This window comes from Callorhinus ursinus, unplaced genomic scaffold (assembly GCF_003265705.2).
Source record: "Callorhinus ursinus isolate GAN/ISIS: 27379988/994484 unplaced genomic scaffold, GSC_fseal_2.0 scaffold9, whole genome shotgun sequence".
Lineage (NCBI taxonomy): Eukaryota > Metazoa > Chordata > Mammalia > Carnivora > Otariidae > Callorhinus > Callorhinus ursinus.
The window spans coordinates 23121035-23134632 of record NW_027397071.1 but is presented as its reverse complement, the minus strand read 5'-3'; the positions used below and the strand labels follow the sequence as shown (position 1 = coordinate 23134632).

General features: G+C 40.6%; 1 protein-coding gene across 3 annotated transcripts in view; it reads right to left on the bottom strand.

The window, feature by feature from the left end:
- Positions 1-358: 358 nt before the first annotated feature.
- The window catches only part of BCAR3 (BCAR3 adaptor protein, NSP family member), a 110785-nt gene continuing 97545 nt past the window's right edge, over positions 359-13598 (bottom strand). For all 3 annotated transcript variants that reach the window (XM_025872222.2, XM_025872223.2, XM_025872225.2), the window contains 3 exons: positions 10788-10899; positions 4374-4586; positions 359-971 (listed from right to left, as the gene is read on the bottom strand). In XM_025872222.2, the coding sequence (XP_025728007.1) occupies positions 793-971; positions 4374-4586; positions 10788-10899 (504 nt within the window). In that variant the 3' untranslated portion in view covers positions 359-792. The remainder of the gene's footprint in view (positions 972-4373; positions 4587-10787; positions 10900-13598) is intronic.

Genomic DNA, 13598 nt, shown 5'->3' with positions numbered 1-13598 from the left:
TGCCATCTTGAACTGGAAGCTCAGCAGTCGGTTATTTTCAAATGCATGAAGTGATGTCATGAAGTGTACTAGCATCTGGTACTCACCTTATACCAGGTGCTGCACTGCACACAGATGATGAGGTTCCTGCTAGCAAGCACCACAGCTTCACTTTGAACCTAGGTCTTCTAGAGCCAGGTCTACCTTGTATCACTATTCACTGTCTCCCAAGCCACAAATATTAAATTTTCCATATCATTCTCATTCATTTTGGTTTAATATTAGGATAGAGTATCTAGGGAAGAGGATACCTCAGGGAGGTAGGAGGTATAATTATTGTACTATGATGAGTTATTTAATATTAAAGAGACCAGACACATTTATTTCACAAAAAGATATATTTTCATATGACTATTTACATTTTTCATAAAGAATATCATACAACTGATACCTTCCATAATGTTTCATGCTTTTAAACTCTTCTATTTACACTTATCTGACAAGGAATTTAAAATGGTCAAATACCTAGAAAAAGAAAGCAACCAGCCAACATAGCTAGGTCTTCTCTTAAATTTGCTGATCATTAGCAATAGTTACCCTCATAATAAATTATCTTCATTTTAAAATCAGTAGTAATTTTAAACAATTCATAAATAAGTGTGCCCTGTGCAATTTACACGTTTAATATCCTGTGGATACTAAAAGCTTGTATACTGTCAGATTTGCACATTATTACTTTATCAAATGGTAAGCCTTCCCCAAGAGGAAACTGGAGAAGCTTCAAATAATAGCCTAAGGTTCTCTGGAGAGTTATCAAAGCTCTGCCTGCTTTACAGGAGGAGGTTCCAATTTACGTGAGAGGGCAGTTAAAATCTGGCTGAATTTCTCATATCTCTCTGTCTGATTCACTTGTGCACCTTTGCTGCCCCATAGCAATCGCATTTGAAATTCAGTCTTGAGGATTTCACTCATTTCTTCATCTGGTTGAAAACCTAATAAAAAAAGAACAGTTACTTCAGTTTTCAAATGTAATGTCAACAATAGACTGAAAACCTACTTGCTTAAAGTCGGATCAAAATGAACTTCACTTTCTAGCAGAACTTTAAAAATGCCCCCAAAGAAAGCTATAGGCTCTGCTTTATATAAGAAAAGGGCAGAGCCCAGTCCTCAAGGATCTGAGCACCTTTGGAGAAGGAATACCAAGTAAACTCACTGAAACATATAATAAAATCCATGTGCACAAGCCACTGTGGGAAGGAGTGTTCAAAATACCTTGTTTTGTTTTTACAGCTTTATTGATGTATAATTTATGTGTCATGATTCACCTATTGTAGCTGCACTGTGATATATAACAGTAAGCCTATACAGGTTATACATCATCACCACCAGTTTTGGAACATTTCCATCACCCTAGAAAGTTACCTGGTACGTCTTTGCTTTGTGTTGCTATTGTTTTGCCTTTTCTAGAAACTTGATATAAATGGAATCATACAATGTGGACTTTATGTCTGGTTTCTTTTATCTAGCACCATGTTTTTATTTTTTATTTTTTTTTAAAGAGTTTATTTATTTACTCATGAGAGACAGAGAGAGAGAGAGAGAGAGAGGCAGAGGGAGAAGCAGGCTCCCTAGGAGCAGGGAGCCCGATGCGGGACTCGATCCCAGGACCCTGGGATCATGACCTGAGCCGAAGGCAGACGCCCAACCATCTGAGCCACCCAGGCGCCCTAGCACCATGTTTTTGAGACTATTCCATATTGTCACAGGTTATCAATTCATTCCTTTTTATTGCTAAGTAGCATTTGGTTATACGGACATTCCACATTTTGTTTATCCATTCACCAACTGATGGACATTGGGACTGTTTCTAGTTTCTGGCTGTTATGAATGGTGTTGTAAACATCTGTATGTTAGTCTGTGTGTGGACATGTGTTTTCATTTCTCTATAAGTTGCCAGATCTTAGTATTGTCATTTTTTTTTTTAAGTAGGCTCCACCGTCCAGTGTGGAGCCCAACATGGGGCCTGAACTCATGACCCTGAGATCAAGACCTGAGCTGAAATCAAGAGTCAGATGCTTAACAGCTGAGCCCCCAGGTGCCCCAGTATTATCATTCTTTTAGACAGTATGTGGTATTGTCTCATTGTGGTTTAAATTTACATTTCCCTAATGACTAATGCTTTAAATGTCTTTCCATATAGTTATTTGTCACTGGCAGGTTTGTCTTCTCATTGAGTTGTAAGAGTTCTTTATATAGTCTGGATATAAATCCTCTATCAGATAAATGTTTAGCAGATGTTTTCTTCTCGTCTCTGGTTTGCCTTTTTACTTTCTTAATGGTGTCTTTTGAAGAGCAAAATTTATAATTTTATTAAAAATTTTTCTTAATGGTTCATGCTTTTTGTTTCCTAAAACAGCTTTGCTAATCTAAGGGTACAATGAATTTCCCCTATGTTATCTTATAGGAGCTTTACACTTTAGCTCTTACATTTGGACCTATGATCCATTTTGGATTGATTAGTGTGTATGGTATGAGGTAAGGATCAGGATTCTTTTTTTTTTTTTTTTTTTTTTTTTTTGAGAGAGAGAGACAGTGTGAAGCCGATTCCCCACTGAGCAGAGAGCCCGATGTGGACTCGATCCCAGGACACTGAAATCATGACCTGAGCTGAAGGCAGACACTTAAACGACTGAGCCACCTAGGCGCCCAGGATTCATTTTTTCTTTTGCCTAGCATAGCCAATAATTCCAACACCATTTGTTGAAAGACTATATCCAATGAATTACATTGGCACCATTCTCAAAAATATATGGACAGCCATATATGCGTGATCTGTTTCATGACTCTTTTCTGTAACGTAAGAGAAGATCTGTCTACTTAAAGCCAAGGATATTCAGTCAACTATTTGAGAGGTAGAAAACTCCAGACAAAGAGTCATACAGGCACGTGGTTCTCATCCTTGGTTCCTGCTGGATTAATCTGCTCTGTCCTTAAATCTGTTTCTACCATCTAGATTTATAGGATCTTTCTGAGAAAATAATAGAAGCCCTCCACTCCAACTTTTCCTGTGATGCCAGAATATCTTTGACAGATAACACACCAGAGGCTCGACAATGACTTCCAATCATTGAATTAAAATGCTTTGAGTCCCTGTCTTGGGCTGGGTATATATTGGTGTGAAAATCTCTACCCTTACTGGGGTCATAGTTACTTCCAGCAGTGGAAACTTGCTACATAAACCTGTAGCAGGATTAACTGAGAAATGCCATTAGATACCTTTAAAGTGATTTGCTATAAAGCAGCTTAAAACCCTTTTCTCAAAACCCATCCTAATATATTGGCTTAGGCAACATCCAACGTAATATAGTTATTAGCTTGTATAAGCAGGCACTCTAATATCTGGGGAATTGAAATTAGGTGGTTTATTTTCTGAATCCTACACTGCCAACCCTAGATAACTTTCTGAGATAAAAATTGAAAGAGGTGTGTAGTTCTTAAACCTACAGCAGATAGCGTGTCAACTGTTTAGTCCCAAATTCTGGTTCTGGAGCAACAACTTTGTTTTAGGATGAAATAAATAGGCCTCTCCTGCCCTATGTAGTTCTTTCTTAACCTTGTGGGTGAAACTTTGGGCCCTTGAAGAATTTTAAAAATACAGTGAAGAAGAGAAAATAATCATTCCTGATACCATCTTGGGTAAAGCCCTCCTTCTTATCTTGCTTCCTAAATGATCTTTTTGCCTGCAAGCCTTGAGCCCTCCCACAAACAGATGCCGTATTTAAAACATAAATCTGCCCACGTCATGACACTATCCCATGTTTAAAACCCTTCACAGGCTCTTCCTCAGCCAGAGTCCTGCATGGAAGGCCTTCCCAGCTATATCCCCCTCCTTCAGCCTAGTTGGTCATTCCTTAAGACACACTTTACACTAATCCAAACCTGAGTACTGGTGGTTTATACTTTTCTCACAGCTCTCTCAGCAGTGCCTTTGCCTGTGTTGGACCCTCTGCTGCTAAAAGCAGGGGAGCTCACCTCCCAATGTGGGAAGAAATATGAATGCGGATAAATGAAGTCACATAGAACTCTAACTCCTTCTGTTAGCCCACCTTCACATAGCTCCAATCAGAAGTACTAATGGTAGGCGGGCTGACCACTTCCTTCTTGACCCTCTCAGTTTATTCTGTGCCACTGACACAACAGAACACACAGAGAAGGAGAAACAGGATTCTCAAGTCACTTAGGGACTAAGAGGAAATAATGATCAATCATAAGAAAGGGAATTCCATGCCTTAATCTTACCTACTTTGTCTTTTCCTGAGAGCATCCATGCTCTTTGTTCCTTCATTCTAATTATTATGCAGAGTAGGGAGCAGCTTGCAGAAAACAGCTCTTACCTTCCAGGACCCTCTCAGCGTTCATCCGGTAGCTGTCTGCAGTTTCTGCCATGAGCCGGGCTGTGGCCAAGTGGTTCAGCATAATCTCACAGCTTTCGTCATTTTTTTCCCACATGTCAGTTCCTTCAAAAGTGACAGCCTGGCGCTCCATCAAGGTCACAAGAGGCATCAATAGGGGGACTGATATTTTGTTGGGGGGAACACACGTAGACTCTGAAAAATGGGGTAAAGTTTTCCATGTTGTATTTTTTTTTCAAAGTTAAAGAGAGTTCCAATTCAAGATGGTGACATAGGAAGAGCCTGTGCTCCCCTCCCCCAGTGGACACACCGAATCTGCAGCTAAATATGGAACTTCCTCTGAAAAAACCCTAAAAACTGAGCAACTCCTACACAGCGGGTAAACAAGGCCCACATCAAAGCAGGTAGGAGAGGCCAGGACCCAATCTCGCCATAAACCTCAATTCTGGCACTACTGGGAGAGAACTCAAAACTTGGAGCTTTCTCACTGAGGAATGAAGGGTTTGAACCCCACATTAGACACCCCAACTTTAAAACCTGCACCTAAGAGATAAGCCCCTAAAACATCTAGCTTTGAAAATCAACCCTGTCACATCCATGAGACCCACGGACTGTAACAAACTAAGAAAGGCTCTTAAAGGGCTCCACCTGCACCAGAGCTCAGCACGGAGGCAGTGGACTGAGAGGAGCTCATTTGCTAATCTTGAAGCGTTGACTGGAGGGGCAGGCTAATTTAGCACACATCTAGGGGCCCGCTGGCTGGCAGGCACCATCTTCATGCTCTTTCTTTGCCTTATTCCAGCCAGCAGGTGCCATCTATATGCTCTCCCTCTGCCAAACTGCACAGTGCCACTATCTTCAGAGGGGAGCTTTTACACACATTTGGTGCCTCAGTTTTTGCGGGTGCTCCCCATGATACACTCTTGATCACCTGGCTGTGAAGGCTAGGGGAACTGTGATCCTGTGTCTCACAGAACTGTAACAACTGGAAACACAGTTCTATGCAGGCACCCCCAGGGCGCTGCAAAGACAGCAGACTGAAACACACCCCAGTCTTTCTGTGAAAGAGGCCTATTTGCTTGTCCTGTAACTTTAGCCCGAGAGGAAGGCTTCACTTTTGGCACACAACCGGGGGCCTACAGAGATGCTTTCAGGTAATGTAGGCTGGTGGGCACCATCTTTGCACTCTCCCTCTGCCTTGCTGCTTCCTGATACTGCCTAGAAGGGAGCTAGCTAATACGCTTGTTTGAAGTTTTGTTTTGTTTTTTTTTTTTTGCAACTGCCATCCACGGGACACCTCCACATCACCTGGCTCTGATGGCCAGTGGGGCTTATGCTTGCATTCCCACAGGACTATATATATTTTCATAATTAAAACTAATGCCTGAGGGTCTGGCTTCCAACTGGCCTGAATCAAGGAACTGGCTGAGACCCTCCCCTTTGGGACATTGACAGGTCTTGGCATATCCTCAACTACTGAGAGCCATTAAAAATAAAAGACTGCTTAGACAATCACAAAGGTTAGGGAGATGACCAAGAACTAGATCATAGTTGAATGATAAGGTTCATTTCCTACGTGAGGCCACTTTAAGCCTGGGAGAGGTGGCTGTTTAATGCGCAGACACCAACACAAAGAGTCAAGCAAAATGAAGAAACAGGAATATGTTCCAAATGAAAGAATAAGAGAAAACCTCAGAAAAATCCTTAATGAAATGGCAATAGGTAATTACTTGATAAAGAGTTCAAAATAATGGTCATAAAGATGCTCACTGAATTTGGGAAAAGGATAAACACAGCGAGAACTTCAAGAGATAGAAAATATAAGAGTACCAAATAGAAGTCACAGAGCTGAAGAAAACAACTGAACTGAAAATTGTAGTAGAGAGTTTAACAGACTAGATGAAGCAGAAGAAAGGATTAATGAACTCAAAGACAAGATAATGGAACTCATACAATCAGAGCAGTAAAAAAGAATGAAAAAAGTGAAGACAGTCTTCTTAATGATGTTCCATAAGTCCCTTAAACTAACATTTGCATTATAGGGGTCCTAGAAGAAAAAAGAAAGAGACTGAAAACCTCCCTAAGGAATAGACCCAGATCCAGGAAAGCCCAGAGAGTTACAAATAAGATCCACACCAACACACATTATAATTAAAATGTCAAAAGTTAAAGAAAAGGAAAATATCTTAAAAGCAAGAAGACAAAACAACCTGTAATGTACAGAGGAACCACCATAAGACTCTACCAGCAGATTTTTCAGCAGAAACTCTAGAGGACAGAAGGGACTGGCACAATATATTCAAAGTGCTAAAGGAAAAAAGATTCCAACCAAGAATACTCTATCTGGCAACACTATCATTCAGAATTGGAGGAGAAATAAAGAGTTTTCTCAACAAATAAAAGATAAAGGGGTTCATTACTACTAAACTGGCTGTATAAGAAATGTTAAAGGGACTTCTGCAAGCTGGAACGAAAGGGCGTTAATTAGTAACAAAACGTAAAAATACATATTTCACTGGTAAAAGTAAAGAGACAGTAAAAGTAGATTAATTACTTACAATGCTAGTATGAAGGTTAAAAGACAAAAGTGGTAAACCTAACTACAATAATTAGGAAACATAAAAAGATGTAAAATGTGGCATCAGAAACAAAATGTTGTGGGGAGTAAAAATGTACAGATTTAGAATGCATTCAAACTTAACTTGGTATCAACTTCAATAATAGACTGTTATAAGTTGTTATATGTAAGCCTCACGGTAACCACAAAGCAAAAACCTACAGTAGATACACAGAAGATAAAGAGAAAGGAATCCATGCATAGCACTAAAGAAAATCATCAAGCTACAAAGGAAGAGAACAAGGGAAGAAATGAGTAGAGAGGAAGGATAAAATAGCCAGAAAACAATGAACAAAATGGCAAGAAGTACATACCTATCAGCATTTAAATGTAAATGGACTAAATTTCCCAATCAAGACATACAGTAACTGACTGGATAAAAAAAGACCCATCTTTATGCTTCCTACAAGAGACTAAGTTCAGATACAAGAAACACACACAGACTGAAAGAGAAGAGATGGAAAAAGATAATCATGCTAGTGGAAACCACAAGAAAGCCTGAGTAGCTATACTTTATCAAACAAAATAGACTTCAAAACAAAGACTGTAATAAGAAACAAAAAAAGAGCATTACATAAAGAGGTCAATCCAATAAGAGAATATAACATTTGTAAATATTTATCTACCCAACATAGAAGCACCTAAATATATAAAGCAAATAGTAACAGACCTAAAGAAACAGACAACACCACAATAATAAGACTATTTTTTTTAAGATTTTTTTTTTTTTAATTTATTTGACACAGAGGGAGAGACAGCGAGAGAGGAAACACAAGCAGGGGCAGAGGGAGAGGGAGAAGCAGGTTCCCTGCTGAGCAAGGAGCCTGACATGGGGCTCAATCCCAGAACCCTGGGACCATGACCCGAGCCGAAGGCAGATGCTTAATGACTGAGCCACCCAGGCGCTCTAATAACAGAAGACTTTAATACTCCACTTACTGGATAGATCATCCAGACAAAATCAGTAAGGAAATATTGGCCTTAACAACATGTTAGACCAGATGGACTTCACAAATATATACTACAGAGTATTCCATCCAAAAGCAACAGAATACAGGGACGCCTGGGTGGCTCAGTCTGTTAAGTGTATGCCTTTGGCTCAGGTCATGATCTGGAAGTCCTGGGATCGAGTCCTGCATCGGGCTCCATGCTCAGTGAGACGTCTGTTTCTCCCTCTCCCTCTGCCCCTCCCCACTGCTCGTGTGTTCTCTCAAATAAAATCAAATAAAAAAAATCATACGATCAACTTAAAGGATTTGACAAAATTCAACATCCATTTATGATAACTCTCAACAAAATAGGTATAGAAGGAACATACCTCATATCATAACATAATAAAGTTCATATCTGACAAACCCACAGCTAATACTCAAGGTTGAAAAGCTGAAAGCTTTTTTTCTAGGATCAATTTCAAGACAAGGATGCCCACTCTCACCACTTTTATCCAATATTATTATTGGATGTCCTAGACAGAGCAAATGGGCAAGAAAAAAATAAAAGGCATACAAATTGGAAAGAAGTAAAACTGTCACTATTTGTAGGTGACATATCAGAACTAATACACAAATTCAGTCAAGTTGCACAATACAAAATATACAAAAGTCTGCGCATGTCTATACACTAACAACAAACTATCAGAAGGAGAAATTTAAAAAATCCCATTTACAGTTACATGAAAAAGAATAAAATACCTAGAAATAAATTTAACCAAGGAGCTGAAAGCCCTATATACTGAAAACTATCTGACACTGATGAAAAAAATTGAAGACACAAACAAATGGAAAGATATTCTATATCTGTGGTTTGGAAGAGTTAATATTGTTAAAATGTCCATATTACCTAAAGCAATCCACAGATTCAATGCAATCCTTATAAAATTCCAATGGCATTTTTCACAGAAATAGAACAAACAATCCTAAAATATGGGGGGACCACAGAAGACCCTGAATAGCCAAAGGAGTTTGGAGAAAGAAGAACAAAGCCAGAGGCATCATGCTCCTTGGTTTCAAACTAGATTCTAAAGCTATAGTAATCAAAACAGTATGGTATTAGCATAAAAATAGACATCTACATCAATGAAACAGAATTGAGAGCCCAGAAATAAACCCATGCATCTACGGCCAATTTATTTATGACAAAGGATCCAAGAACATACAGTGGGGAAAGGACAGTCTCTTCAATAAATGGTGCTGGGAAAACTGGAGAGCCACATGTAAAATAAAGAAAATGGAGCGCTACCTTACACCACACAAATATCAACTCAAAATGGATTCAACACTTGAATGTGAGACCTGAAACCACAGAACTCTTAGAAGAAAACATAGGCAGAAGCTCCCTGACATTTGTTATGGTGATGATTTTTTTTTCTGGCACCAAAAGCAAAGACAGCAAAGGCAAAAATCAGTAAGTAGGACTACATCCAACTAAAAAACTTCTGCACAACCAAGAAAACCATCAACAAAATGTAAAGGCAAACTACTGAATGGGAGAAAATATTTGCAAATCATCTATCTGATAAGGGGTTAAAATCCAAAATATATAAAAAAACTCACATAAGTCAATAGAAAAAAAAATCCAATGAAAAAGGCAGACGATCTGAATAGACATCTTGCCAGGGAGATGCAGATAATTAACAGGCACATGGAAAGGTTCTCAACATGAGGGCAATGCAAATCAAAACCACAATGAGATACCACCTCACACCTATTAGAATGGCTACAGCAAAAAGACAGGAAATAGCAAATGTCGGAAAGGATGTGGAGAAAAGAGAACACTTGTGCACTGTAGGCAGGCATGTATACTAGCACAGCCACTAGAGAAAACAGTATGGGGAGTCTTCAAAAAATTAAAAATGGAACTATCATATTATCGAACAGTTCCACTTCTGGCTATTTATCTGAAGAAAACAAAAATACTCAAAAAAAATATCTGCACCCCACATTCACTGCATTATTTACAATAGCCAAGATATGGAAACAACCAGTGTCCACCAATGGAGGAATGGATAATGTGGGATACTTATACATATAACTACACACACATACACATGCACACACAATGGATTATTCAGCCATAAGAAATGAAATCCTGCTGTTGGACAAAATGAATGCACCTTGAGGGCATTCTGCTAAGTGAAATATATCACAAAAAGAAGTGATCTCACTTGTATGTGGAATCTAAAAAGCAAAAACCAAAACCCCTCAGCTCACGGACATAGAGAACAGCTTGAGGCTGGGGGTCAAGGGTGGGCAAAGTGGGTGGAGAGGGTCAAAAGCTACAAATTTCCAGGTATAAAGTGAGTAAGTCGTGGGGAGGTAATGTTCAGTGCAGTGACTATAGTTAATAATACTGCACTGCATGTTTGAATGTAGCCCAGAGAGTGGATCTTGAGAGCACTCATCACAAGAAAGAAAAATTTTGTAATTGTATATGATGTGGATGTTAATTAGCTTGTGATCATTTTGTAGTATATAAAAATATTGACTCATTACATCATCCACCAACAACTAATGTAATGTTACATACATTACACCTCAATTAAGAAAGGTAAGCACAGAGTAAGGTGACTGGTAGCCCATGTCCTGTTTTAGCAACTGTAGTTCTTCTAGAAATGACGCTGTCATCTGATGAAAGCCTGATGATTCATCAACAGTCCTACAGATATCTCCGAGAAATGTCCTGCTAAAGGCTTTGATCAAAGCAGAGCAGATTGGGCCTAATGGTCTCACCAACACACGTGGGGCGGCCACCATGCCCACTTGTGCTGACCCTGTGCTCACCTCGGCCTTCATGCAGGATCTTGCTGAAAGGCTTCAGCTGTTTTTCATAGAGGATAGCAGTTTGGGTGTACTGGTGCCTCAGGGCAGTCCACGTTTTTTCTAACCTTGTGATCTGGAAGAAAGAAAGGTGTTATCATTCTGGAAGAGGCTCTTTTTAAAATCAAGTCAAAGCAGTTGAAAGCAGTGTATAGAGAAAGGCTAATCCCTGCCCTGCCCCTCCATTCTGTATTGTTCTAATGGCCCATCCCAGAGCCAACTCATCAGTTTCTTCTATGTGTCCATGTATCTGTGCATACACACATATATACGACTTTTAAAATAAAGGGCATATCATACTTTACACATTTTTCAGTTTTTTGCCTGGAAATCATTCAAGTACGTATAAAACAGCAAAGAACAGCCTTATTTTGTTAAACTTCTGTATGATGTTCCAGTTTATTGATAAACTAAAGTTTACCTAGTCTCCCATAGAGAAGAGTTTTACAAATTTTTTTTCCATTATGAAATTACCTTGGGAAGATTTTGCAAATGTGTATGTGTGTGAAAATATCTGGAGGATAAATTTCCAGAAGGAACTACTGGGTCAAAGAATACACGTATTTTAAACATTGATGGGAATTGCCAACTGTCCACAGAGATTACACTGATGAAAGCATGTAGGAATACATTTCCTAGCATTTTCATTTCCTCGTAATAATGTCTGAGACACACAGAAGACTGCCCAGACCACACAATGCCACTCTACTCGCTCCTTTTCTTTCTTTTAGCACAATTTAGTCAATGCTGACATATGCCACTGCCTCTGACTGCCCCCAGACAACCCCCACGTACACCATAAAACCAGCAAGCCCGAGTGTCTGAAGTTTCTTTTACGTGAAACAAGAAAGAGGAAGGGCACTAATATTTGGGGAATGAGCGTCAACTCTCTGTCGGGTATTTGAAGAATTTCATTTAATCCTCCAATGCCCTGTGAGGCAGTATTTTGGCCTCATTTTACAGATCAGAAACCAGAAGCAAACAGTTAACTCGCTCCAGGTTTTATAGCTGGTAAGTGACAGAGGAGAGACTGATTCCCTTGGCCTTTAAGAGCTGCATCTTCCCAGAGGAAGGGGAGAAGCAACTGGCACCAGCAGGTCTGCTGGGACAGAAAGGAGGCAACTTGTCTTCCTCTGGCCATCCTCCCCCACCCCCACCCCCACCCCCACCCCATGCACCTCTCTCTTCTCACTGTCCGTTCTCTTCCCCTCCCTGAAGCATCTGCCTTTCCCAAAGCAGCCCTGGCCTCTCATCTGGGCCCATCTGCTGGGTGCTCTTTCTTGATACTAGAAGCTGAGAAGAGAAGGCACGTGAGCCGGGAGTAGAGGATCACATGGGGACAATGACACACAGGAGTGATGTGATTCCCCTCAGCCTTCCCTGGGTCTGCCACCTCCCTCCCCGCCGCAGTGCCCTAGCTCACTGTGGGGGCCGGAATACCCTGGAGGACTGCATGCCCTCCTTGCTGAGGTGCCCCAGCAGGGAAGAGTCTGAGGCTGCAGGAGGTGAGGGAGCCTCCCCCCCCCGCACAGGCACATTAAGGTGCGCTGGGAGAAGTCCCTAACCCGGGTGTGAGGTCATGGATGGCAAGCACATGATCCCACAAACCTCCTCTTCACTACTCTCAGAGGAAGCTCTGGGCTGGAGGGCTACACACAGCTTAGCCTGGTGCCTCGGCCTTCCAAATTTAGAGGCCGTTTGGGATAAGAAGAAATAAACATGATGCAAATTAAAAACACGTGAATGAAAAATTATAACCCCTGTTATTACAGGAGTCCGTATATCATGAAAATACAGCTGGATTTGCTTATTTCAAATATGGATCCTACAAAATTCCAGTGCATTAAGGAGTTTTCAAACTCTTAGGATATTGTAGTTGGAATTGATTCCCCTCAAAATTTCCTGGTGAAGGCCCTAAGTTGTTCAGCTTGTCTTTAAGGTGACCTTGCTTTAATGCCAGGAAATGAGGTTCCTAACATGCTCTGACTTGCAGGACATGTGACTGCGGGGTCTTTTCAGTGAGCGCCCCCCAGCAGGCTTTCAGAGACAGTCTGTAGTTAGCAAAGAGCCAAGCTAAATGACCAGTGGTTCTGGTATTACCGGTTGCAGACTGGGTTTATAGGACTGGAGGCCCCTGAGGGCGAGATTACAAACATCTAGGGCTTGTGGGGCAGAACAGAAATGGGAACGCTGACTCTGGGCAATCAAGATGACAGAATGACTTTCCTCTATAAGGTCCATCCATCTGATTTTAAATACAGGCTTTCAGGTTTGACACTCATTCTAAAAACAGCCCATCCAAGCAGATAAATTCAAAGCGCCCAACTTCAGAAACTCTAATTAGGGGGTTAAATGGCAGATGGGCTAGAAATCTGAATTGTTTAACAGAAGTCTGTTTTAGGTGACCCAAGGAATATAATTTTGAGACAAACCACCCTGGGGATCCTCAGAGATAAGCTCCCCAAATGTCTGGTGATGCAGATGGAACAGTCTCTTTTCTGTTACGACACACATTAGCCAGACGTATCTGCTAATTGGCTCTTAAGGAAAACCAATCATTCTTGAGGATGGCTCTTCTTAAAACACCAAAGAGAAAGTGTGCACTGTCGACAATGATCCAGTTTTTTAAAAAAAAACAACAGAGCTGAAACACTCAAGACACTGCTTTGGATTGCCCCCTAACCAAAGTTGCTTTCACTAAGATATAGTCTACCTTTTGAGATCGACTAAAAGCGTGGGTGGTTTCCTAAGCCTGGGCTTGCAGACCCCCTTTCA